At 42.7% G+C, this 26,209-nt stretch overlaps 1 protein-coding gene and 2 pseudogenes across 1 annotated transcript; 2 read left to right on the plus strand and 1 right to left on the minus strand.

The window, feature by feature from the left end:
- The first annotated feature begins 1,536 nt into the window (after positions 1-1,536).
- On the plus strand, positions 1,537-3,597 carry LOC147440969 (uncharacterized). Its single transcript, XM_086483370.1, has 4 exons — positions 1,537-1,581; positions 1,698-1,752; positions 1,972-2,044; positions 3,035-3,597. Exons 1-4 carry the CDS (start codon positions 1,537-1,539, stop codon positions 3,273-3,275), a joined length of 414 nt encoding a protein of 137 aa, XP_086339496.1. The 3' UTR covers positions 3,276-3,597.
- An 18,957-nt stretch (positions 3,598-22,554) lies between these two features.
- On the minus strand, positions 22,555-23,543 carry LOC147440970 (monothiol glutaredoxin-S17-like; annotated as a pseudogene).
- Positions 23,544-24,839: 1,296 nt separating this feature from the next.
- LOC147440971 (mitochondrial adenine nucleotide transporter ADNT1 pseudogene) lies at positions 24,840-25,989 on the plus strand (annotated as a pseudogene).
- The last annotated feature ends 220 nt before the right edge of the window (positions 25,990-26,209 follow it).

Here is a 26,209-nt window from a genome sequence, read left to right on the forward strand (position 1 = left end):
CACCTTATTGTGAACAACCTCCTCCACCTTTTTTGATAGCCCCTTTGCCACTGGATGATTATGAAAGCCCATGTGTATGGCACATCTTGTTGTGCCATCTCTATCTCGAGGGATATAGTAGTATATGAATGCTTGAAACGTTTTGATACATTTTGGTGATTCATCACAATGCTTACAAAGAAGAACTCCATTTTCTTTGTTAAATGGTCCAACAGGTGGCTCATATTGAAGCTTTTCTTTCCACTGAGTCTCATTCACTACTCCAAACATATCTACACAAGCACAATCAATGTTATAACACCTTACGTGTCCACAACACCTACTTATTCTCACTATTCCTTTAAAGGCATCAACAGAGCTGGTCTTGTATGTTGTCCAAACATGTCCATCAAGCCTTTGCTCCATGCCTTGCATGTTAGAACCATCTTTGCAAGGTGGAAGCTCAAACAAACAATAGCCATCATATTCAAGCGGAAGCTCATCAAGTTTTTGACTAACTCGTGCTTAAGAAAGAGCAACATGAAGAGAGCTACATAGTGGAAGCTGCTGAAGACTTGAAAGAATGCTAATCTCTTTTTCTACCAATTTTTGTACTTGTCACTTTTCTAGATTGTAAACACCTCCATTGTTATCATGAAGCTTATACCCATGACTTCCATCCTCTAATGAAACTATAGAAAGAGATACAACTACATCATCTATAGAAGTTGCTTCAGATAGAATAATGTCTGGGTCTGCAAGTTGAAAATACTCCTTTAGAGCACTGAGACTAATATCACACATCTCTGTGTCATATCTAATTGAGAGAACTCTTTCTTCATATGTAATAAGAACTGAGTGAGGCATTGTAAGAGTGAAGCATCTAGAGACAAATGCAAAGCTCAGGACAAGATAGGTTCGATTTTAATATCCAAAGCCAGATCCATAGAAATCATTTTCTTGAGCCTTGAGAAAATGCTGAGAAAAGGGTTGGCATTAGTAATAAATGGGATGGCATTTAAAACGTTCGTGCAATCTTCTGTTTGATAGGGATGGACCAGGATCTGTTCGTGCAATCATCTGTTTGATAAAAGAACACAATTCATGAGGAAAGTAAAAGCTTCTGTCACGATTTACGAGGAAAGTAGCTTTTGATTTATGTTCACTTAAATTTTAAAACATTTCCTTTTGGTCTATGCTCATTAAAGTTTTAAAGCAATTTTTTGTGAATATCAATTTTAATTTTTAAATAATTTTGATTTTTAAATAATATTGTGCAGAAGTCACGCTCTTGGCAAAAGCTCACCATTTTTTGTTGTAGCTAAAGAAATGAACTTTGTTTTTGCACTCTCCAAGATCTGTGCACAGGGGTCAGTGTTATTGCATTTGGAAATGCTATTCTAACAAGGCCGGTGAGGAGAAATGAATCATTTTGTTTTCATCTGCTCACCACGGGTTTCATTGTTGTATTTGGAAAAGCAAATCTCAGAGTGCCGGTGAGAGAGGGGACTTTATTTTTCTCACCAAGGGTTTTGTGCTTGCGTTTGGAACGCTTTCATGGGAGCGCTGGTGAGACATGAGTGTGGAGTTAAAGGCTTTGAGGTTTGAGGTTTTGAGGTTTTGAGTCCTCACCAAAGCTTTGAGGTTTGCGTTTGGAAACGCAACTTGGAGAAGCCAGGTGAGGAGAGAAGCTGTGGCCAGATTTTCGCTGTGGGCAGTTCACTCACCAACGCTTTGAGGTTTGTGTTTGGAAACGCAACTTGGAGAAGCCAGGTGAGGAGAGAAGCTGTGGGTAGATTTTCTCTGTGGGCAGTTCCAAGCAGTTCGTAGATTTTCAGCCAGTGCGCAGATCCACCAGTTCGCAGTTCCAAGCAGTTCACAGATTTCAACCAGTTCGCAGTTCAATAGATTTTCAAGTAGTTCGCAGTCCATAGTTCGCAGTCCAGCAGTTCGCAGATTTTCTAAGTTAAGCAACTCAACAGATTTTTGCAGTTCAACATATTTTCGCAGTGGGTAGTTCCAAGCAGTTCGCAGTTCGCAGTTCGCAATTCAGTTCCCAGCGAAGGTGAGCCATCACTAAAATCTATTTTTCAATTAAAATCTGTTTTTCGCTCAAATGGTTAGGGTAAGCCATCACTAAAAGAATAAATGAGAGAGAGAGAGAGAGAGAGAGAGAGAGAGAGAGAGAGGATGGGATCGTTAAAAATGAAATAGGGTGGGAGTCGGCAATGACTTGGGCTACATGTTACCTCTAGCTGCCCTCCATTGCAAGTATGGGAGCTACTATGCATTGCTTATTATGACGATGGCCGCCAACTCCATGCTGTTGTAGGTATGGCTGCCGAGTCCCTTTTGCCCTTTTGCTTATCGACCTGCAGCAACAACTGAGAGAGAGGGAGGAGATTACTTGGTAGCAGCCACTTGTTTCGTATTGTCAGCCGTCCTCTCAACCTTGATAGCACATCATATTGATGACCAAAGGCAAGGGAGCATGGCTCTAAGTTAAGGTGGGAGGAAAGAAATCATAGTATGTTGCGAGTAGCTAGAGATTGATGGCAGGAGGAAAAGAGCTATGAAGCAAAGGGAGCTGGATTAATGGAGACAAAGGAATAATAATCATGAGAGGAGGAGAAAGGGTTTGAGAAATTCCATGGTCTTTTGTGAGACTACATGCCCATGAACTGTTAATCTGTTATGAACATTCCTGAGGATTTTAAGGGCGTTGTTCAATTTTGCTATGCTTTGTGTAAATCTTGTTTTCTTTTGTATTTTGTACATTTTTGTATACATCTTGATTTCATGCAACTTTACTGCACTTAGTGTTTATCCTTTTCTAAGCTGTGGTGTCCAAAGTAACCGATGCATGGTAGCCAAAAACTTTCTTGCAACAAATTGTGTGCTCACCATGGGGTTGCATCTTGCATTTCCAAACGCAAGTTTGAAACCTCTGGTGAAGCAACGAATTCATTTATTTTGCTCAAAAAATGACATCAATGAGAAAGATCTGAAGCAATGTGGTTTCAACTCAAAGCTTTTGATGGTTTTTCTGTTGCAGGTTTGCAATGGGAAAATATGCAAAGAGGAAGACAAAAAAGTCAACATCCGTTGAACAAAGTCCCAACAAAAGTTTAAAGAAGAAACTGGCTTTTGTATTAGTTGAAGCTGAAGAGATTGATGTTGACACAAACCCTTTACCTCAACCAACAAATGTCGTGCAGGACAAAGATGTAGACTCTGAAGTTATAGAGGATGATGGTGAAGATGGAAACAATGCTCTTATAGCAAGTAATATCTAGCTGGCTACAGGTGGTGATGTTATTGGTCGTTGCAGGGTATTGCCAGCTGATAGGTGTCCTCGCATACCTCTATGCAGGTTACTGCCACATGCCAAAGTAAGAGGTCTCCGAAAAGATGTAAGTTCACTTAAAATTGCTTTGCTACAAAGAACTATATGCCAGAGAAGGGAACGTTTGTTGTCTCCACTTGTCTTTGCAATGGGAAAGAAACGTTGGTAGCAGATATCATTAAGGCTTCTTGGGATCCTATGTGGCTGGAAGCAGATATGGAGTTTGAAAAAGAGGTGTCCTTAAAAAGAGAGCTGAAATTTATGTCAAAGAAAATGTTTTTTGTGTGGAAGGGGAATCAGAGGACAAGGCTTGCCAGTTAATAAGTATTTTCAATTTATTTTGTTTGATTTTCGTTAATAAAACATCAAAAATTAAAAAATATCGCTCACGAGTGTCGGAATCAAGTTCTGGAAGCAAACGCCGAAGTATCATGATAAGGTTATCAAGCATGAAAGATATGAAGCTAATATGAAGATGTCGAATTTCAGCCTTAATGATCATGACTACATTTCGCCAAAATCGCATTAAATGGTCATACGACGCCGGAATGACAAGCGGTTCGACCCACAGGTGGTATGCTGATTATATCGGGATCAAAGGTGAGGAAAATCATCCCTACGTCACGAAAATCTCGGGAAGATGTAATGGCTATTGCCCGCACTGGAGCAATAGGCATTACGGGAATGATTACCCGCAACTACATTATATGAACATCAACATATAGAATGACAAGAGAAGGAAGTACACAGTACACAGGCACAAAACAACTCTTGCTTCATTCATGTATATTCCAGACTCAGAGTTACAACAGTAGATGCCATGAATATCATAGAGATTGGTTAAGTTTCATCAAAAGACAGGTATGCCCCTCCATATACAACCGTTGCTCCAGCGCAGATCGGGAACGGTGCACACTCCTGTCCCATGATATCCTATGAAGAACTACCGCTACGGCCACCGCATACCGCATGACTCCTAATCCGCAGTGTCCAGATCTCCGCAGGACCGCATGTGCGGCTAATGCCGTAACATCTGGCACGCACGGTGGATTGCGCGAACCCACACTCATCACCTCCGGTTGGAAGGTTCCGGTGGTTGCTCTGCACCCTGCTCTGGTGAGGAGGAAATATCAATATAGCCAAAGCCTATAAAATCTACAGTATGTGCCCGATAGACCTCATCCAGAAGATGTGGATCTATCTCAATTTGTTCCGGCCAGGCAGCCCGAGGAATGCTCCAATTGTGCTCCAAAAACACTGAGATCATCCAAAAAAATCCTCATATAATCCGTCAAATGAGGCCCAAAGATTTGAAACATATCCCTTTGAAAAGTGGAAGGTGCATTCCGCAATACAAACCACATTACTGTACAAGCAAATACTCCCCATGCGGTAATAAAAGCTGTTTTTGGCTGATCTTGCAATGCCATTCGGATTTGATTATATCCACTAAATCCATGCAAAAAAGTATACATCTCATTACCTGCTACATCATCCAAAATGGAATCCAAAAACGGAAGAGGAAAAGGATCTGGAACAGTAGCTGCATTCAATTTCCGTTAATCCACACAAATTCGGATTTGCTTATTTTTCTTTGGTACGACCACAATTGGAGAAATCCACTCCGGACTATCAATAGGGGTAATAAAACCCACTTCCAACAGGCGATCAATTTCCATCTTAACTTGCTTTGCCACATTTGGATTCATCGTGTATGAGTGCTGCTTCACTGGCACCGCATCCGGTTTCATATTGATCGTGTGCTGATAAAACTTAGGATCCAATCCCTGCATATCCACATATTCCCATGCGAAAACATCCTTAAACTCTGTCAGTAACTTCATCAAATCATCTCTAAAACTTGCCTCCAGCTGCTTACTAATGTATATGGGCTGCGACTCCGCTTGCTCCCCAAGAAAAACCTTCTCTAATTCATCTTCCTTAACCCTTGTAAATTTTCCCATTTGCGCCTCAAACGCTCGTTCTTGCTGAATCACGTCCTCCAATGATTCAGGACTCGGAAGCACCTGATGTTGCTCCCCTATTCCTCCTGAAGTTCCTGAAACCCCCACCAAATTCCCTTTCGGAATCAGAGAAATATCCGCAAGGTATAGAGAAACCAAATCCGGGTTAGCTTTGAGAAATTGTTCCTCTTCATCCTCTTCTAATCCTTCCACCATATTAACTGTTTCAGCTATCACTGGCCATGCTGTCTGAACTGGTTGTCGACATGTTCCCAGCATCACACGCACTTTTCTTTTACCCTTCTTTAGTGTAAGCATATTTGCTTCCCAATTATGCTTTACCCTCGCTTGTCGTAACCAGGGTCTTCCCAAGATAATGTGATAATCCTGATTATGATCTTCAATATTCAAGACTACTAAGGAAACAGCAAAGGATAAGCCCGCTACATCCAAAACAATGCCCCGAAGTAAACCCACTGGTTGCACTCTTCTTTGATCTGCCATGCGGACTACAAGGGGTGCAGGCTCCCAATCACTTAGACCAAAACACTCACACGCTGCTTGGGTGATAATGTTTACCCCCGCTCCTCCATCCAAGAGTACGTTGTCAATGTATGTGCCATGGTATCGAACTAAAAGCTCCGGAATGCGGGTATCTGTGATCCTATTCACTGGCAATGGGACTGAATCATCATCCTCGCTTTCAACCTTCCCAATGGCGACTTCCCGTAGCTCAGTGGCCGATTGTCGCAGCAATGCATTATGGAAATTCGGGACTAATTTCAACAATGAACCCAGAGATACTTGAATTGGTGACATGAGAACCTCTTTCCAAACTGAATTCCACTCCTCATGTTCTTTAATATCATCCTTATTTTCAGCTTCCCTTCCTTTAGTTCCATGCCCACAGTCGTTGGCATAGTCGATGGTCTTGCTAGCTTCACTGATGGTGCAGATTGTGGCAACTAGGACACAGTCTTTTTCCGCACTTCTTCCTGAACCGTCCAATCCAAAATTTTCGCATCGGGAGTTGGAACCACACTTTTACCTGATCACGTGATTAATGAAACTACTGGGTCAGACTCCTCCAGTCCTTCAATCTGAACCATAGCCACACTAGGCTATTTCTCTGCAGCGTGTTCCTGCTTTTTCCGATCGTATTCCATAGCTTCAGTACACTCAGATCGCCAATGTCCATCCCCCAAACAGAAAAGGCATGTCTTGGGGCGATTAGGATCTCGGACACCTCTTCCGCGACCTCATCCTCCCCCTTGACCCCGTCCTCCTGCTTGACCTTGCACATGCGTCTCTGATGTATGAGCATGAGTCATCACCACAACAGGCTCTTGTCCCTGCCCTATCTGTGGTTGTTGCCAGGTAGAAGAGTCCCCTCTACTCCGACGACCCCGGCCATTGAAATAACATTCCACTGTATTATGAGTATTGGTCGTGCAAATCGCACACCACTTCTGATTCATTGCACATTCCTGAGCAGCATGGCCCGGATTCCGACATTGGGTACACCATATTTGCTTCAGATTTTTAGCCACTGTAGCTGATTCCGTCGATCCGGATGATACACCTTGACACTGGGATTTTTTTCGGGGTGTCTCCTCCGATTCTATCCCCGAATCGCTGTTGCCTGAGTCCGAGGAATCAGATACTGCGGATTCCGACTCCGAACTATCACTGCCACTGTCCTGTGACTTCCGATGAGATTTCTTCCGATCTTTCTTCTTTGAATTCTTTGGATATTCCGTATCCTCTAAAGCCTCTCCTGCTACTACAACCCTAACAATTACAATATCCAGTGGAGTAGTTACCTTATCCACTGTTGCCATAGCCGTTCTAAGATCCTTGTTGAGCCCCCGAAAAAAAAAATCATTCAGCACTTTGGCTGCCGGCCTTTGTGCCTGAGGTACCCTCTGCAAAAGCATCCGAAATTTTGCAGCGTAATCCTCCATTGGCAATGACTTCTACCGGAGCGTTCGAAGCTTCTCCAAATTTTGAGGGACTGTTTTTTCCGTTCGAAACCTTCGTAGAAACGCTAAGGATCCGTCGGCATACGTCTGGAAATGGTCATCAGGGTATTCAGACAACCATTTTGCAGCTTTCCCTGAGAGTGTAGATTCAAACACTGATTGTTGATGGAGAGGAATCACCACCCCAGGATGATTCAATCCATAAGCTTTATTGAATTGGCGCAAATGTGCATCAGGGTCTTCACTCGAAAGACCTCAAAACCGACTATACTTAATCTGAGGATGAGCCATCACCCCTTGCCCAACTGTTCCTCCTCCTCCCGGGAAAAGTTGACAAGAACTAGGAGGTGGAGACAGTGGCGTAGATACCCCCGGACTGCTTACCGGAGACGGTGGTGGAGCAACCTGTGTGGGTGAGGGTGAACGTACGACAGGAGGACATGACTGACTGCACGGAGTACGTCTCGCTCGCCGCAACCGCCTACCACGCACTGGGCTTGGTGATGGAGATACAGATTCCTCAATCTGCGGTGAAGAAAAGACAAATTCATCTGAACCGCCTCTCCTCCGTTGTCTTCCTACAATTGGAACCACAGGGTCAGGCGGACCCTGCGAGCTAGTGCGCATGCATATTCATCGTAGGCTGTCCATCACGCATCGTGGTCACCAGATGTAATGGCTATTGCCCGCACTGGAGCAATAGGCATTACGGAAATGATTACCCGCAACTACATCATATGAACATCAACATATAGAATGACAAGAGAAGGAAGTACACAGTAAACAGGCACAAAACACCTCTTGCTTCATTCATGTATATTCTAGACTCAGAGTTACAACAGTAGATGTCATGAATATCATAGAGATTGGTTAAGTTTCATCAAAAGACAGGTATGCCCCTCCATATACAACCGCTGCTCCAGCGCAGATCGGGAACGGTGCACACACTCCTGTCCCATGATATCCTATGAAGAACTGCCGCTACGGCCGCAGCATACCGCATGACTCCTGATCCGCAGTGTCCAGACCTCCGCAGGACTGCATGCGCGGCTAATGCCGTAACAGAAGATATAGGTCAGGTAGGCCAAATTCTAGCTGATTATTCATTTTGACATTTTGAGAGAGAAGAAGAGAGCTTCTTGACCTAGAGCGAGCTGCCACATTTCTACCCCGTAGGATGGTCGGAGCCTGCATTTCATACCAGACTTCACAGGTATGTTCCTTATCAAGTAAAGATCAAGTCTATTACGCATGCAAGCGCGAATCATTGCACAAATGGGCGAAGAGATCAAATCAAAGTCGGATCGGGCCAAATAGGTCAAGGGCCCTTAGAGACATCCAAACAAAACTTTTTCTAGGCACAGAACACATCAATGTGCTCCCCACAAGGTCAGGAACAAATACATGTGATCAAATCACAGTTTGGTGGTGGTACACCGATCGCGATCGGTGTACCTCACTAACAAAATTTGGGACAGAATATGCAAAAACCCTCCCCTCAGCCTCGCCTACAATCTGCAGGTGTCAAAATTAATTTTGGCCTTTGTGGTACGATCACGATCGGTGCCCCCAGATGCAGGTTTTGCAACTTTTGATTTAGCCCAGGCTTGGAACAAATTTTGCTCATGGAATGGGCCTAATTTGTCAAACACAACCGAAACGGGAAAATTTGATCTACAACTACCCAAAATCCGGTCAAAAATAATGATGGATAGTTTGAAGGGCATACCTGTCTGACTAAGAGTCAGAATAGTTGTAGAAAACCTCGAATGGATCTCAGAACTCCTACAAGTACAGATATAATCATTTCAGTCTCGAATGACCACACAAAGGGAGAATTGGGGCGGAACCAATGCCAAAGACCAAAAGGTGACTTAAAGATGCTCAAATATCACATGGGTATCCAAGAAATGCATGAAAAATGCACAAGTCTAGAAAATCTCCCAAGACGGGGTATAAAGTGCATGATCAAGTCGAAATCAGACAGTGGAGTAGGCTGATGGTAGCAGCACATCATGGAAGCAGTGGAAGATCTAAAACTAACTTCAACTAACTCCAGGCTCCAACCAAATTTCATCACGAAAACCCAATATGGTTAGACTTAGTAAAATAAGGTCAAACAGTGAAAAATTGCTCTAATTTGTTCATATTAAGTCCAAACTTGGAAATAAATCATCAGTGGGCTAGGTAGGCATAGGGGTCCATGACTATCTAGTTTTCACCAAAAAAAGCTTAGGTACTACGATCGCGATCGGTGTACCTCAGCATTTGATTTTGACCAAAACCTAACAGATCCCTTGTATACATCTTGTTCAAGTCACCAACCAAGTTTCAAGCCATTTGGACATCAAAAACTCATGAAAAGACAAAGTCTAGTCCAAAACTCCCTTGTAACCCAAAATTGGGACCTATAAACTCAAAAGTGGTTCAAATGAAACACAGAGTGGACCAAAATGACCCTCCAACTATCAGCAACCCACTCATATGATCAAATCTAATTTGGGCTTAGAACTACGATCGCGATCGGTGTACCTCAGGTCCAGAATTGGCTCAGATTTTAACCAGTCATAGCTCTAATCTTCCTAGTCCCACTGGTGAAATATGGACAAGAATGGATGAAATTTGTTCAAGTTATGATCAGTTTTAACTTTTGAACTGTTTTTACTAAAAGTCTAAATGCGATTGATTGCGAAAGGAAAATCCTGAAAGCTTGTGATTCTCCTGACACAGAATGCCTCGCCAAAAGAAAGAAAGGCAATGGACAACAACACCATATGAAGTGGAGGAGCTCGCTACAAATGAAAAGGCTCACATCTCGGATGAAATACTAGCTTAGATCCCTGCCCACATATTCATCTCGAAGTTTAAGGATGCTGATGGTGACATGGTAAAGACAATTATCATGCCACAAGAGATATGGAACCTCCACCGAAGGCCAGAGGTAATAGAGGCAGTGCGAGCTGTGCATTTGGAGCAATTTTTCAGATTATAGCCATGGGGAACAGATTACATGAGGGCCCACGAGCTCATGAGCTCGATACAATATGATGGGCAGGCAATGCTCACGGACAAGGATGGATCAAAGGTGAAAGTAAAGATCACGAAAGAAATCATCAACGAAGATTTGCATTTCCTCCTAGGGCAACACGACTTTCTGGCAAAGACAAAGTCACTGGATAATGAGAAGGCATTCGTCAAAGCAAAAGGAAACAAATACAAATACAGTGACATGATATACGGAGAGCTGGAATTGCCAATGAGATTGATCTCTCAACATTTCAGAGTACAAAAGCCTCCTCGCTACACCGAGCCAATCCTGCACATTATCGTGGTCATGGCTCTAGCGATAGCCTAAAATAGAACCATTCGCTGCGACTACGGTTCTTACATTTTGGAAAACTTGGTCGAAGCAAATTTGAAAAGCTCAGCAAAAAACAAAAGCTACATGAACGCAGGGCCAATGCTAACAAGAATAGCGTACCAAGCTTTGGGAATGATTGAAGATCTGTCAGCTGCTACCAGTTCTCAAACGGCCCTAATTCAGAAAGCAAAGCTGGTTGCTCATTCAGTAAGGACGACCCCTGGCGCAACATCATCGCGCTCAGCAAAGGCCTCCAACAAAAGCTCGAGTGATGAAGAAAAAACGGAGACTGATGAAGAAGGAAAATCTCAAGAATCGAAAGACAAAGGGCCATCAGAGTTTGAAGAAATCGAGGAGGAAGACTCCACAAAGCCGCTCGAGAGAAAAAGAAGTGCAGTACCACAGTTGGACCTTCAAAAAGCATATGCAGAAGCCCAACAAAGAGTCGATGAAAGGAGAACCAAGTTACGGGCTGACAGACAGACAAGAGCTACTGTAACACAACAAACACAAAAAAGAAGATTCAAGAAGGAAAGGCAAGAAAGAATAGAAAATGCAGCTCGCATACGGGCTGAAAAGCAAAGGTTAGAAGCAGAGCAAAAGGCTGTAGAAGTGGACATTTCTTCGCAGTCCACTGAAGGAACGAAGGAGAAAGATGCAGGTGATGAAACAACCCAAGCAGAGCAGCTAAAGAAGATTCAAAGAGAGAGGAATGTGGAAGCGCGATAGGCGACGGATCTGACCCGCCAAAGAATCATCAAGATTTTAAAGAAAAGAAAAGCGGAAGCATCTGCTTTGCAACGAGGGGAAGATGCTTCCAAAAAGAGGCACGTACGAGAAGAAGCAAGCTCACCTCCTCCCTCGCCTAAATCATCGCCTCCTCCCTCGCCCAAATCACCACCTCCTCCCTTGCCAAAATCTCCTCCTCCTCCCCCTTCTCCATCAAACAAAAAACCGCCACCTCCTCCTCCTTCAACCTCGCAAAAGGAGTTTATACCTCCTACAGAAGCAATCGGATACCACGAAGCCTGCCGGGCCGTTGCTAGTTTTGAAAAAGGAATCTTCTAAAATATGAGGAATCTCATGGCGTATATGGGCAAGGGCGTGAGCCCATTGAAGGTATGCAAGGCGTAAAGAGCTCCTTGGAAGCTATGGCGAGGTGCCCTCGGCAACCCTGGTGTCTCTGCATGGTGGCCATGGGTGGCACCCTCTGTTGCGTGAAGCAGTTGATGACAGGGTTCTATCAACATGCTCATTCTTGCGTGCTTGAAATGGAACCAACATTTTTTATTGAAGGCTTGGTTCCCACGGGAGACAGTTCCGACACCATATTTGTTCCCCTCGGCTCTAAGGGACGGATCATGTGCATGATGCGTAAGGCCGAGGTGGCGGCAAGGGGGTGTGGTTCACATGTAATAAAGGATGCCCACTGGCCATTGTGGGGAGCATGCAAGTGATGCCAAAATGAGGATGCAAAACGTGTGGAAGAGGGGAGATTCTACAGAAATTCAAAAAAAAAGAAGGCAACATGGGCGAGGGAAAAAAAATTCCCTTTGAAGAAAGGCTAGATTCCTCCTAAGGGGAGATTATTTTCTTTGGGGGAAGCTAAGGAAAGAGAGAGGAGAGCTTGGAGGGGGTTTGCTTTGAAAGAGGGACCAGATTTTTGAGCCACTAAAGAGCGTCAAGCTTGGAGGTACGGCTTTGGTGTTGACGCTGTCGTGCCGTGGCACGTACATAGTGTGAAATAAAAACATTCACCTGAATCTTGACACATCTCGATGTATGAAAATAAAAGCAATCATGTACATATTGTGATATATGTCGAAGCGTCTACTGCGGTGGCGCATTTGCATGCTTTTCCACTTCATAAGATGCTTAATTTGGTTTTACAATGTATATATTCCAAGTGTTTCATGGTGGCACACTCATCTTGCCTATAAAGATTGATGCGAACAAAAATTGCCAAAAATAGCAGCTAACAGGCGCCGTTGCAGAAATGCATGGAAAGTGACCCAAAATGGTATATTGATGGAAAATGATGCTTATCTATACTTTTTATGCTTATGCGAGTGATCCCACAAGATGTCGTTCTGTGGCACGTACATAGTGTGAAATAAAAACATTCATCTCACTCTTGACACTTCTCGATGTATGCAAATAAAAGCAATCATGTACATATTGTGATATATGTTGAAGCGTCTACTGCGGTCATTATCGTGTACATACCTATCTGGGGATGGCCCTGGATGTGGCGCATTTGCATGCTTTTCCATTTGGTTTTACAATGTATATATTCCAAGTGTTTCATGGTGGCACACTCATCTCGTCTATAAAGATTGATGCAGGCAAAAATTGCCAAAAATAGCAGCTAACAGGCACCGTTGCAGAATTGCATGGAAAGTGACCCAAAATGGTATACTGATGGAAAATGATGCTTATCTTATACTTTTTATGCTTATGCAAGTGATCCCACAAATTTAGGGATTTTTTCTGACTCCGTTTGGGATTTTTCGCATCAAAAATGGCATTTTTTGGGGTCAAAAATGAGCTGAAAATGACCTAGTTTTGGTCCAAAGTGGCAAAATGGCCCAAAAATTGACACATCAGCTGAAAATTCCGTGGGGAAGAGAGAGAAGGGGTATTTTTACAGAAAAAACCAGCAATTTTGCACTACTGTGTAATGGCTTCCATGGTTGCCCAATCTATGTGTGTTGCAGTCCCGCCTCTTCGCAATCTTGTATCTGAGCTTGTGAGGGAGTGAATTAGGGTTTCCCCTTATCAAAATGGTGTTTGGTCTTCAATATAGAAGCTCTTAAATCTCTGTAGAATCAGAAAATGGTCGCCAAGAAGGTGGAAGCTTGAGCATTCCTTTCAACTGTTTGATGCTACGACTATGTAATTGGGGGCGAGGCTACCATGAAAGAGGTTTGGGTTTTGATTGAGAATTGTGCTTATATGAGCATCAAGGTTTCATGGCTGAAACATTAGTGTTTTTCAATGGTCTTTTCAAGTGAAATTGAATGTGAATTGATGATCCTCTCATCATACTTTCGACTACGAAAACAAGCAATTTCCAAGCACGATAGGAAAAAGGGTTTGTGACTTTGCTGTCACGAACGCTCTTAGATTCTCTGTCACCCTTAGAAAGAGGGTTGGTGATTCTCCACAAACTCTTTCTCGCAAAGGGTTTGTGACTCTCATCACATGAACTCTCACAGCCAAAGGTTCTGCAACTTCCCAGCTAGACCGCACACTTTCCGATATTTCTGGTGAACCCGACACGAAGCAGCTGGGGTGGGGATTCAAATACTTGTTTTGAAAGGTTTAATTACAAATAATTAAAGATATGGATCAACAAGAGCAACGAGGCATGCTTTTTGATCAAGGCACAATGAAAATGTTTCAAGCATTCGCCATGTTTATGCAACAACAACAGGCTGTAGAAAGAAGGGAGGTGCCAGCAACCAAATCCCTTCAAGCTATATATTGTGAACAAAATGAACCAATTTGAAGGGAAATATGTCACAAAGTTTCTGTGTGGTTATGTAAAGGAGATGGAGCTACAACAGGTTCGAGAGGTGGACATGATTCGTAGTTTTGAGCTTGTTGTGGTCCTTGAGATTAGAGACCATGTAAGGGGAATCAGGGAGGAGCATGGAGAAGGTTGGGAGCAATTCAAATTAGCCCTAAAGGAGGAATACTTCATGGAGGAATCTGAAAGGGTTACAAAAAGGACCTTCTTGGAATGGGTTGCAAAGCCAAAAGAAGGACTTTCCATCACCGAACTGTTGAGACAGTTTGAGCGACGTTATGCTCAACTGTCAGGAATAGAGCAGGCTACTTTGGATAGTGAAAATACCAAATTGTTCCTTCAATCTGCAGGTCATGAGCTCCAAGAAAATCTAGAGCTACTCCTTGAAGAGAAGAATACAGAACAGGGTCTAAAGGCTGAGTGGAAAGAGGTTGAAGACGCAGTCTCATTGCTTGCTAAGAGGCAACGTCACAAGATGGTGGTGAATGGTACTACCTCTCCTCCTAGCACATGAGAGATTCCACCAAAGCCTACTATTGTGAGTCCAAAAGGTAATAATTCAATGCTTGATGAGCTTGTTAAGGGCATGCGAGAAATGAAGTTAAAGCTAACACGGCTTGAAGAAAAAGGACAACCTGCTGTAGGACAAAAATCCCAAAGCAAAGAAGGATTTGTGCACATATGCATATGGTGTGATGGCATGGACCATGGCAGAAGGGATTGTGATAGCTTTAGTGATGCCTTCAAAAGGGATCCTTTTTTTTTAAAAGGATGGCAAGATACATCTGCGGGAGACAGGTATGCTATTAGGAACTAACTTTGGAAAAGGAGGTATGCAGAAGTTAGTGGAGGATATGGCAACTAGTCATGCTATTTCTGCAGTGGAGGCTGCTACCTATGGGGAAAAGATAGAGCTAATTCCAAAGAAAGTGTTAAAGTATACTCCAGATGATTTTGAGGATTTTGATAGCTTGTGTCCATATGCAGTAGCTTCAGCCAAAAAAGGGAAGGTAACTAAACAGGTATTTCATGAAGCCGGTGATTGCATACGCCATACAACAGGTTGGGATGACCCTGTGGACTCTTTATCAGTGCATGCCTATCTTGCAAAATGCTATAAAAATGAAGCAATTTTGGAAGAGAATCGCAGACGTGAGAATGGAGATGCAGGTCCTTCTACTTCAAAGAGGGTTACAAGAGCTGGTGGAAGAAAGGATCCAGGACCTTCTTATGAGGCTCCACCACATGTGCTTCCTCCTCCTGAGATTCCTATGGAGGAGGCCTCTACAGGAAAGAAGAAAGAGCAAGGAAAAGCTAAAGCAAGAGGCCCTACATACAAATTACAATCTGACATTGAAGTTGCCACAAACTTAAAGTAGGTATTGGAGGACAAGATTTTGAATAGCAAAGTTGAGTTTACCTTGGGTAAGGTTCTTGGAATTTCTAAACACGAGTTTCATGAAGAAATTATAGATATCATAAAAAGAAAGAGGCAAACTCTCACTAAGTCTATTCCTCCACAGTTTGAGGGTGAAGGGGAGTCACTTAAGGCACATGGAATACATGTCCAAGAGAGTGATTGTGATGAAAATGTTGTAGGATGCTACCAGTCTTCTCAAAGAGATGCACATGCTAGATTTACCGATGATGATGATGATGATGAAACCTCCTATACAAGCCACTACTCCAAAAGTCATTGGGCAAGAGCTACAACAGAAACTTTAGTCAAGGTGGGTGATCTTGAGGAGCCATATGTTGCATTGATAGATCATGGCTTTGAGATCAATCTTATGTCCAAGAGTCTTTCCATGAAGGGTAAGTGGCCAATAGTAGACATAGACCATGGGTGGATGATTAGAGCCGCAAATAACTCATCAAGAGAGCTATATGGGGCTTGTCGAAATGTGAAAGTGACGATTGGTAATGTGAAGGATGAGCAAAATTTCTTTGTGCAGGAGATGTCTACCTATCCTCTTATCCTTGTGTAGCCATACTTCACAGCTGTTCGCATGGAAACAAAGGTCTTGGATGATGGTTCTGCTTATTCTAGGGTAAAGAGCAGAGATGGGAAGTGAGCTGTGCAATTTTTGACTGTGTATGTGAATCACGAGAGGAATCGCAATAGTCTTCGTGAGTATCCTCTACCAAAAGCGAACAAAGAGTTCAAAGAGTACAGGGAGACAAGGGGTTTTGGCCATGTACCATTGTGAAGCGGGATTGCAATGGTACAAGAAGAAAAAGACTCTCTCCTGACCCAAATCAAGAAGAAGCTTTTTCTACAGGTTTACAGGGATTAAGAGAGCATGGGTCAGTATGTTTTATGAAGCTTGAGGATATGAAAAGAAGTGCACGACAATATATATATAGTGTACAGAAATACATGAAAGAAAATGGTTTCATAGAGGATAGTGAATACATTTCAGGTTTCTTTGAACAATTTTCTTATGTAGATACTATGCTTGAGCTTGAAGCTATAATGGATTCTGGCATGCAAGATGGAACCCACATTGTGGAAGTATGCTCTATGGAAATCTATGGTGTGATTGAGGCTTTTGAAGATCAGAAATATTTCAATGCTAATGAAGGACCGGAAGTGCATGTGGAGACCAATTACAAAACGGTGGCAAAGAAAGTGAGACCAGTGGCCTTACCTTTACCATCAGATTGCAAGAAAAAGCTAGAGCAAGCTTCTTTGCAGCCGAGTCTCAGGGATCCAAAAAGAACTGGACACAAGTTCACAATGGAATCCCTAAAAGAGATAAAAGTTGGCTGTGAAGAGTTTTTAACAGAAGAAGAGAAGAAAAGTTTTAAAGAAATGATTTCAAGACATGGTAAGGCTTTTTCTTTCCAGCCACATGAGATAGGGTGTGTTGATCCTAATGTTGTTGCACCTATGGTGATCTTCACTATCCCTCACGTGCCTTGTAATCTACACCCAATTCCGGTTCCAAAAGCACATTTGTGAAAGTTAATAGAACTACTCAATGAAAAGATTAGCATGGATATCTTGGAGCCTTCTTGTGTACCATATTCAAATAGGTTGTTCACTGTGCCTAAGAAGAATGGAGCTTTGCGGTTCATAAAAGATATGCAACCTGTAAACAAGGTTACCATCAGGAATGTGGGTACAGGACCTATAGTGGATGAATTTACAGAGGTGTTTGCAGGAAGGTCAATTTACTCAATGGGAGATCTCTATTCAGGGTACGATCAATTTGAGCTAGATGTTGAGAGTAGAGATCTGACAACTATGAAAACACCTTTGGGATTGGTAAGGATGTGTATCTTACCTTAAGGAGCAACAAATTCAGTTGCACACATGTTGAATGGGATGAATATGGTTCTACGTGACTTCATACCTCAAATCACAGTGCCATTTCTTGATGATGTGCCCATCAAAGGATGTGAAGACAAAGATAAAGATGAAGCTATGGATTCAAGGGGGTTCCGTAAGTTTGTTGCAGACCATATTGAAGATTGTGAGAAGATTTTGTCAAAGCTTGAAGAAGTTAATATTACCCTATCAGGGCAAAAATCTGTATTTGGTGTTAATGAAGTGTTGCTTGTGGGGCATATGTGTGGTCCTTATGGTAGAAGACCTTGTCCAAAAAAGATGGATGCAATCAAAAACATGAAAGAAACATGTAGAACTATAACTGAAGTTCAAAGATTCCTTGGTGCTTGCGTCTTCTATCTTATTTGGATACCACATTATGCACATGTAGCAAATCCCCTTTATAGGTTGTTGAGAAAGAATCAAAAGTTTCGATGGGAAGAAGAGCACACAAAAGCCATGAGAAAGCTAAAGAAGCTACTTCTTTCATCGCAAACTTTGAGAAAGGTAGACTATTCATGTGAGAGACCTATCATTGTGATTGTGGACACGAGTCCTATAGGGATAGGATGGGCATTAGGCCAAGATGATGATGAAGGAAAAAGGTATGTGGTGAGATTTGGAGCCAAGATTCTGCGTTCTCGCCAACACGATTATGTACAAGTAAAAAGGGAACTATGGGGGGTGGTTACAACATTGAGGTGTGACAAGGAGTACTTGATAGGGGCATCAGTGGTTGTGGAAACTGATTGTTTGCCTCTTCTTGGAATGATCACAAACTGTTCGACTCCTGATATTGCAATGCTGCGATGGATAGCCTACATAAAGTCCTTGAATCCTAAGTTCAATCATATTGTAGGGAAAGACAATCCAATGGCAGATATGCTATCTAGGGCAAGGTATGAAGATGAACAGGACATGATTATTGAGGGAGACGATGTTGGCACAAATTTTTACACTATTGATCATGCAAAGAGTAGTCATGCATGTTTTGTGTCTTCACTTGAGTCCTTTTCAGAGGAACTATATGAGGATGAATGGCTCATAGGTCGCTGTTTAAGCACTTTGCAAAAGCGGGATGATTGGACTGAGCAAGAAGTTAAGAGGATAAGAAGAAAAGAATATGGATACTTCTTGAGGGATGGCTACCTATGGAAACATCCTAAACGAAGAGATGGAACGCCATTGCTCATAGTATGCAATAAGGTTACTCAGCAACAAATCATCAAGGAGTTCCAGGAAAGTTTATGGGCAGTACATCAAGGTGAATGGGCAACATTGCCAAGGTAAAAGAAAGGTATTGGTGGAAAGGGATGTATAAGGATGTGTCTGAGTTTGTGGAGTTTTGTGTGACATGCCAAATGCATTCAAATGTACGGCATTGTGATGGACTACATCCTACTTATCCATTAGCCATGCATTACAAATGGGTTGTGGATTTGGTTACAATGCCTATGGGACTTTGGCAAATGAGGTATTTTGTGCTTGCAAGAGAAGGTTTGTCTAATCAAGTTGAAGGGCATGCATTGAGGACAAAGAGTACACAAGTTGTATGTAAATTTCTTCTTGAAGATGTGATCTGTCACTATGGGTGTGTGGGAAAGATAACTGCAGATAGAGGAGAATTGGATGTTGATGAAGCAAGGGAATTCTTCTCTAGAATGGGCATCAAACTATCTTTAACTTGTGCTTATAACCCAGAGGGAAATGGCAAAAGTGAAAGAGGACATCCTCCAATAATCAAAGATTTAGCTAAGGCTTGTGAAGGTAAGCTTGGAGAGTGGCCAAGGTTACTGCCATTTGCATTGTGGACTGACCGTACAACACATAGTTCAGTCAACTGGCTATATGCATGTTGAATTGATGTATGGTCAAAAACCTGTGATGCCAATTGATGATGTAGTTCTTACATGGAATGTATTGCCATGGGAAGATGGAATGAGTAGAGAAGACCTTCTTGCATTGCGCATACGGAAACTAGAAAGAAGGCCTGAAGACATTGAGCTTGCAAAAGCTCGACTAAAGAATGCAAGGTTGAAAAACAAAGACAGATTTGACAAGATGCATAGGCTCAGACCGAAATACATTGAAGAAGGTGATTGGGTGTTGGTGTACGATAGTAGCCTTGAAAACGAGCACTCTACAATAAGGAAGCTTGCAAAGAGATGGTTTGGTCCTTATGTTGTCAAACATGTGCATGGAAATGTAACTTACACCTTGCGTGAACTGGATGGGACAGAACTGAAAATTCCCATTGCAGGAAAAAGAATTAAATTATTCAAAGGAAGAGGGGATTCTGATCCATTTGATGCAAAACCATGTGAAGAGGATGATGAAGCCAACTATATGAAAATTGAGGATGAAAGTGAGAATATGGCGCATGACCATGAGTTTTAATGCTCTACAAATGTTGTTGTGGCACATACCGGAGGATGTGCAGGTTCAAAGAGGGTGGATGTCGTGTCGTGGCACGTACATAGTGTGAAATAAAAACATTCACTCACTCTTGACACTTCTCGATGGATGCAAATAAAAGCAATCATGTATATATTGTGATATATGTTGAAGCGTCTACTACGGTCATTATCATGTACATACCTATCCGGGGAGTCGTGGCCCTAGATGTGGTGCATTTGCATGATTTTCCACTTGATAAGATGCTTAATTTTGTCTTACAGTGTATATATTCCAAGTGTTTCATGGTGGCATACTCATCTCGCTTATAAAGATTGATGCGGACAAAAATTGCCAAAAATAGCAACTAACAAGCGACGTTGCAGAATTGCATGGAAAGTGACCCAAAATGGTATATTGATGGAAAATGATGTTATCTATACTTTTTATGCTTATGCGAGTGATCCCACAAATTTAGGGATTTTTCTGACTTTGTTTGGGAGTTTTCGCATCAAAAATGACATTTTTTGGGTCAAAAATGAAATGAAAATGACCTAGTTTTGGTCCAAAGTGGCAAAATGGCCCAAAATTTGACACATCAGCTGAAAATTCCGTGGGGAAGAGAGAGAAGGGGGATTTTTACAGAAAAAACCAGCAATTTTGCACTACTGTGTAATGGCTTCCATGGTTGCCCAATCTATGTGTGTTGCAGTCCCGCCTCTTCGCAATCTTGTATCTGAGCTTGTGAGGGAGTGAATTAGGGTTTCCCCTTATCAAAATGGTGTTTGGGATTCAATATAGAAGCTCTTAAATCTTTGCAAAATTAGAAAATGGTCGCCAAGAAGGTGGAAGCTTGAGCATTCCTTTCAATTATTTGTGCCTACGACTATGTAATTGGGGGCGAGGCTACATGATACCATGAAAGGATTCTTACCACGCACCGATCAAGTTCTTACGAGAAAAGACAAACCCGAGCGAGTGTTTGTACGCAATATAGTAAATTTTATCATCAACATAGTAGTGCAAGCTCGTGTTCATGCCTCCTGCTTCTTCCTAATATCGGATGGCCAATTAGCTCTTGCTTCCTAATTGCACCTGCATGATTTACTACTTGACTTCCCCTGCAATGCTGCTGCATTTCCTTGGAGCTACATCAAATTAACCAATTCTTGCGGACACCATATTTTGCATTGAATCAGTCATGAGAGATGTTTATGTTTGTCTGAAGATCATTCCAAAATGCTTGTCTCATCAAATTCTCAAATAGGTTATCAATAGAGCTGGACGAGGAGTATGATTGAAGTCAAAGGTTCATCAGATCATGACTTGCACTAGTGGAAATATTCCCCAATGCCTTTCCCTCGACATGCAGCTACCTGCCACTAATCCCCTCACACATTACGTTAAAAGCACAAGCAGCTAGCTGCATTGAAGCCGTTGGCTTAATTACTTGAGGATCATAACCATCATAAGCTTTTCTGCCCTCATGTGCACTTTGACGTTCTCATTCTATTTCTTTGCCCTCTGTCGTCTGCATCGCCAACACCCTGATAGCATCATCAAAAAAATGTGTTGACAAGTGGATACTCAAGTACTTGAGCACTTCTGACACCTTAACATTGTCTCGTCCAAATGCATTCTTAAGGGGAGGATCACATAAGATCTGCGATTTCTCAGTACTACTCTGGGGCTTGTGAGCCTTGATGTAGTCCCATACTCTCTTGAGGGCATTAGGCCTTGTGGTCTCCGAAGTTTGCAAGATGGGAGCCAAGCTAGAGGAGACCCTATAGAGGATCTTAGCGCCACCTGTGGGCTCGGGAGTGGTTTTGAGTTCAGCCTTGGGCATTTTTTTGCTTATCTACTCATCAAATCATGCAAAACGCAGAGCAGTCACACACTAGACCAGGGGCAAGATTGCAATCGATGGCAAGACAAAGGATCACGATTGGTGGCAAGAAGACGGATTGGGATTGGCTCGGATTGAGTGATCGAAGTTGGCACTTGCACGTACAACACCCCATACTGTAGCAATAAGCCTGCATGATACAACCGAGCATTGGATGGCCTGTACTGAATAGCACCTGCATGGACGAGAAGAGAGAGGTAGAGGTGATGGCGAGGCAACTTTACACAGCTTGCTGGTGAGAGGGGAAAGTGCTCACGAGATGGGATGGCTGCAACAGCATACACAGAAACCCACACTTCTCTGTGTGTGTGTGTGTGTGTTTTTGTTGGGGCGTGCCAATTTCCTGCATGAATTGAAATGGGCTAAAAAGTTCAACAGTAAGACAAAAATCCACAACCAACGAGTATCAAGCTTCCTAAATGAAGGCAAGATCGGACAACTCAAACTCTTGAGAGACCACAGTTCTCAAATATTGCACTATAAACATATGACAAAAAGCCATAGTTACAAGGTCCAAAGAACTGCAAGCATTTGGGTACTTTAATGATTCAGGTACTTTAATGTGTAAATTTTGTACAAAACTCATGAAGATTTTACAAATTATGAGAGCTCTGCTTCAGCTCACTGCTTGCTTTTAGCTCCAGAATGATGTCGCACCCTCCTATTAGTTCACCATTGTGATAAAGCTATGGATAAGTTGGCCAGTTGGCATACTTCTTCAGACCTTCTCGAACTTCATTGTTGTCACCAAGAATATCAAAGGTACCAAAAGATATACCCTATTATGCTCACCACCTTGGAGTTGAAGCCACAATGTGGCGCATCAGCAGAACCTTTAATGAATAGCGTAGTGGGTGATGAATTTATCAAACTCTTCAGTCTACTTGCAAGACTTTCTTTATGGACCACGCCTTTCTCCATCAGTAATTCCTTCAGTTCCCCGCTCTTATACATCTCAGTGACAATATCACAGCCACCGATGAATTCACCAGCAATATACAGCTGAGGGTATGTTGGCCAGTTAGAGAAAGATTTAAGACCTTGCTTGGCCGCCTCATTGCTAGAAAATCAAATCTTCCAACTTTGATGCCAAGATTTTTCAAAATCTCTACAACCTTGCGACTGAATCGGTCACACTTTGGCTCATTGGGTGAGCCTTTCATGAACAGCATCACTGGCTTGGAGGCAACAAGACTCTTTAGCTTTTCTGCAAAAGATCACCCTTGCTTGCCTCTGAGTCATTTGCAGACACAGCAAAACCATTCATCTTACTTGCATCTGTAATTTCCTCTATTTCTGATGTCTTCTTCTGACCATCTCCAGGGCCTGTAAGCTCAGATACCTTTTGAGCCAATTTAGCTGGGTTGGCGCCCTCCAATTTATTTACCAAGACGCCATTCTAACAGTATCGTTAACAAAAGAACGTTAATATACAACTATACAAACAAAAAGATAGCCAAGCATTGACAAGAACGCCATGTCTCGAGCACACAAATCTTTTTCTCATAAACAACGGAAGGCCTGAACCTTCCTCCATCCTGTCACCCCATAGCTGCCATCACACTACATGCAGGAACTGTGAACAAGAGAAGAGAACTATGATCTCAACGCACATCCTACCGGCTGGGGTCTCCTTGCTTTGAAAGAGCGAAGAGGAAAGGGGAATCCTGATAAGATTCCGACCAATGGGAATTTAAAAGAATCGTGTAGACATACTCTGTATAAATGAATAGAATCCCTTCCATCACTGCTAATTGATTAGTTTATTGGGTCTGTGAATATGTACATCGTAGTCCTTGGGGTTGGAGTTTTCCGCCTCTTCTGTGAGCACCCATATAAGTGAGTGATTGGGCTGTGTGTGTGTGTGTGTGTGTGTGTGTGTGTGTGTGTGAGAGAGAGAGAGAGAGAGAGAGAGAGAGAGAGAGAGAGAGAGAGAGAGAGAGAGAGAGAGAGAGAGAGAGAGAGAGAGAGAGAGAGAGAGAGAGAGAGAGAGAGAGAGAGAGAGAGAGAGAGGAGCCTCGCAGCACAAAAACAGCAGCAGATGCATGCACATGAGTGGCAAAAATAGCAGCAACATCTGGGATTTGAGTGACGCAGTGATTGGAAGTCGGAAAATTAACGTCAGCGAACGTCAGCACACTCTCTGAAGAAACTCTCTCAAAGAGCGTGCGCCGGTGGGCGCTCTTTTAGAGAGTTACTTTTTGATTGAGAGAGAGAGAGAGAGAGAGAGAGAGAGAGAGAGAGAGAGAGAGAGAGAGAGAGAGAGAGAGAGAGAGAGAGAGAGAGAGAGAGAGAGAGAGAGAGAGAGAGAGAGAGAGAGAGAGAGAGAGAGAGGAGAAGTCCGAAGATGGATGCAGAATCGATGATCAGGACTAATTTTTGAAGGCTTGGACGCCCTTCGGAGGCACTTTTATCTTTCAGTGAAGGGCAAAAATAGTTTTACCCTTCAAAAGAAGGATAGAATATTGCAAAATCTTTGAATAGCCCTTCTAATTTTTGCCTAAATATAGCTTAATGAAGTATAGGTAAAAGTTTACTTTTAAAATGAATGATTAGGGTCACCCTTCAAAAATGAGCCTTGATACAGATATCGCGACGCTTGACATCGTGGCAAGCAACCTCTCCCAGTTCCCCAGTCAACTTCAACGGGTCAGAACCAGTTGACCAAAAGGAAAGTCAACATGCAGCCAACACAGTAATGAGCTCAGGACCTGGCCTGTGAGAGACAGTGCCTCTACCACTGCGTTGAACACTCGTCCATGCCTGCAAGATGCGAGCACTTGTATCTAGCTTAGCTTGATGCACTAGCCACCCCATAAACTGTGTGACCGGCTATGCCAATTACCTCCACCTACACGGGGGAAAACACCCCGATACTTAACCATTGCCCAGGCAAGTGTGGCAGCAACTTCCAATTGAAGGCGTCTTTGTCCTTTTTGTCAGCTCGCTCACCCCATCCAAGTGGCTCTTCCTCTCCTTCCCTTTCCTGACTCGACTTGCCTCCATTAGCTTTCTGGATTGTTGCTTTGCTCTAGTTCTCCATGGTTTCTCAGACAGAGGACACAACTTCCAAGATATAGAAGGAGCATGCACGACATCATAGCAGAACGGAAGATGAGTTTTCCTCTCATGGGAACGTAGCCTTTTGCCAAAGATCTCCTCTTTATGCTTCTTGGGAAGAATCGGTTGCCTCCACACTTGCAACTCTTACTGAAGAAGAAAAACTTGCAATTGTTGAAGTCAAGGCTCTAGGAGATAAAGCACTAGCCATTTGCAAGTCTCTCATTGTTGGAGGTGTGGTTGGTAGAGTTTCACGTAGTGCTGTTGCTCCACTTGAACGATTGAAGATTCTTCTTCAAGCTCAAAATCCATCGAAGACTAAATATAATGGCACAGTGCAAGGCTTGAAGTACATTTGGTCAACCAAAGGCTTATGTGGATTTTTCAAAGGGAATGGAACAAACTGTGCTTGAATAATTCCTAACGATGATGTGAAGTTTTACATTTATGAACATGCTTCAAGTGAAATCTTGTGGTTGTCCAGGAGAGAGACTGGGCAAGAGGATGCTGAGCTTACACCATTGCTAAGAATTGGAGTTGGTGCATGTCTGCCAGGTATCCTATGGACATGGTTCGAGGTAGGCTTATAGTGAAGACAAAGGATTCACCAATGCATTGTCGAGGAATGTTCCATGAAGCGTCAACAATAATGAAAGAGGAAGGACCATTAGTGCTCTACAAAGGTTGGTTTCCATCTATTATTGGTATGATCCCATACATGGGTTTGAATTTTGTGGTATATGAATCACTCAAAGACTGGCTGGTGAAGAGGAACATAGAAATCAAGAGAGAAGAGAATGCTGATTTGAGTGTCCTTACAAAACTTGGATGTGGAGCAGCAGCAGGTATAGTGGGCCAGACCATGGCATATCCACTTGACGTGGCACTAAGGAGGATGCAGATGGTGGGATGGAAGGGCGTCTTCTTTGTCATTACTGCGGATGATCAGATGAAGGCACCGGTTCAATACACTGTGATTATGTATGCTTAGACTGTTTGCAATGAAGGCTTTGAAGCCTTGTACAAAGGCCCGATTCCCAATTTTGTGGTTGTTCCTTCTATTGCTTTGTCGTTTGTGACATACGAGGGATGAAGGATCTTCTTGGAGTCGAATTCCAAATATCAGATTAAGTGAATCTACAATTAGCAAAAGCAATAAGGTAGAAGAGATTGTACATGGACAAACGATTTGAAAGCACATCGGCAATATTACTTATTTGTAAGAGTCTCTAATTTTTTAAATAAGGGAAATATAAATGATAAGTTTGGGTGTGCGCTAGTAGGGGGGCCCGATCACTTTTACTCTTTTATTACTGAGAATCAAGAAAGATACCGCCAATTGCAGGAGCTG

The sequence above is a fragment of the Adiantum capillus-veneris genome, chromosome 15, assembly GCF_014529385.1.
Source record: "Adiantum capillus-veneris isolate H3 chromosome 15, ASM1452938v2, whole genome shotgun sequence".
Lineage (NCBI taxonomy): Eukaryota > Viridiplantae > Streptophyta > Polypodiopsida > Polypodiales > Pteridaceae > Adiantum > Adiantum capillus-veneris.

Bases quoted from the DNA above. Each gene is read 5' to 3' on its own strand.
- LOC147440969 (XM_086483370.1), top strand. From the start codon at position 1,537: ATGGGAGCGCTGGTGAGACATGAGTGTGGAGTTAAAGGCTTTGAG. The intron at 1,582-1,697 runs GTTTGAGGTTTT...CGCTGTGGGCAG, and splicing joins GTGGAGTTAAAGGCTTTGAG to TTCACTCACCAACGCTTTGA. The intron at 2,045-3,034 runs GTGAGCCATCAC...TTTCTGTTGCAG, and splicing joins CAATTCAGTTCCCAGCGAAG to GTTTGCAATGGGAAAATATG.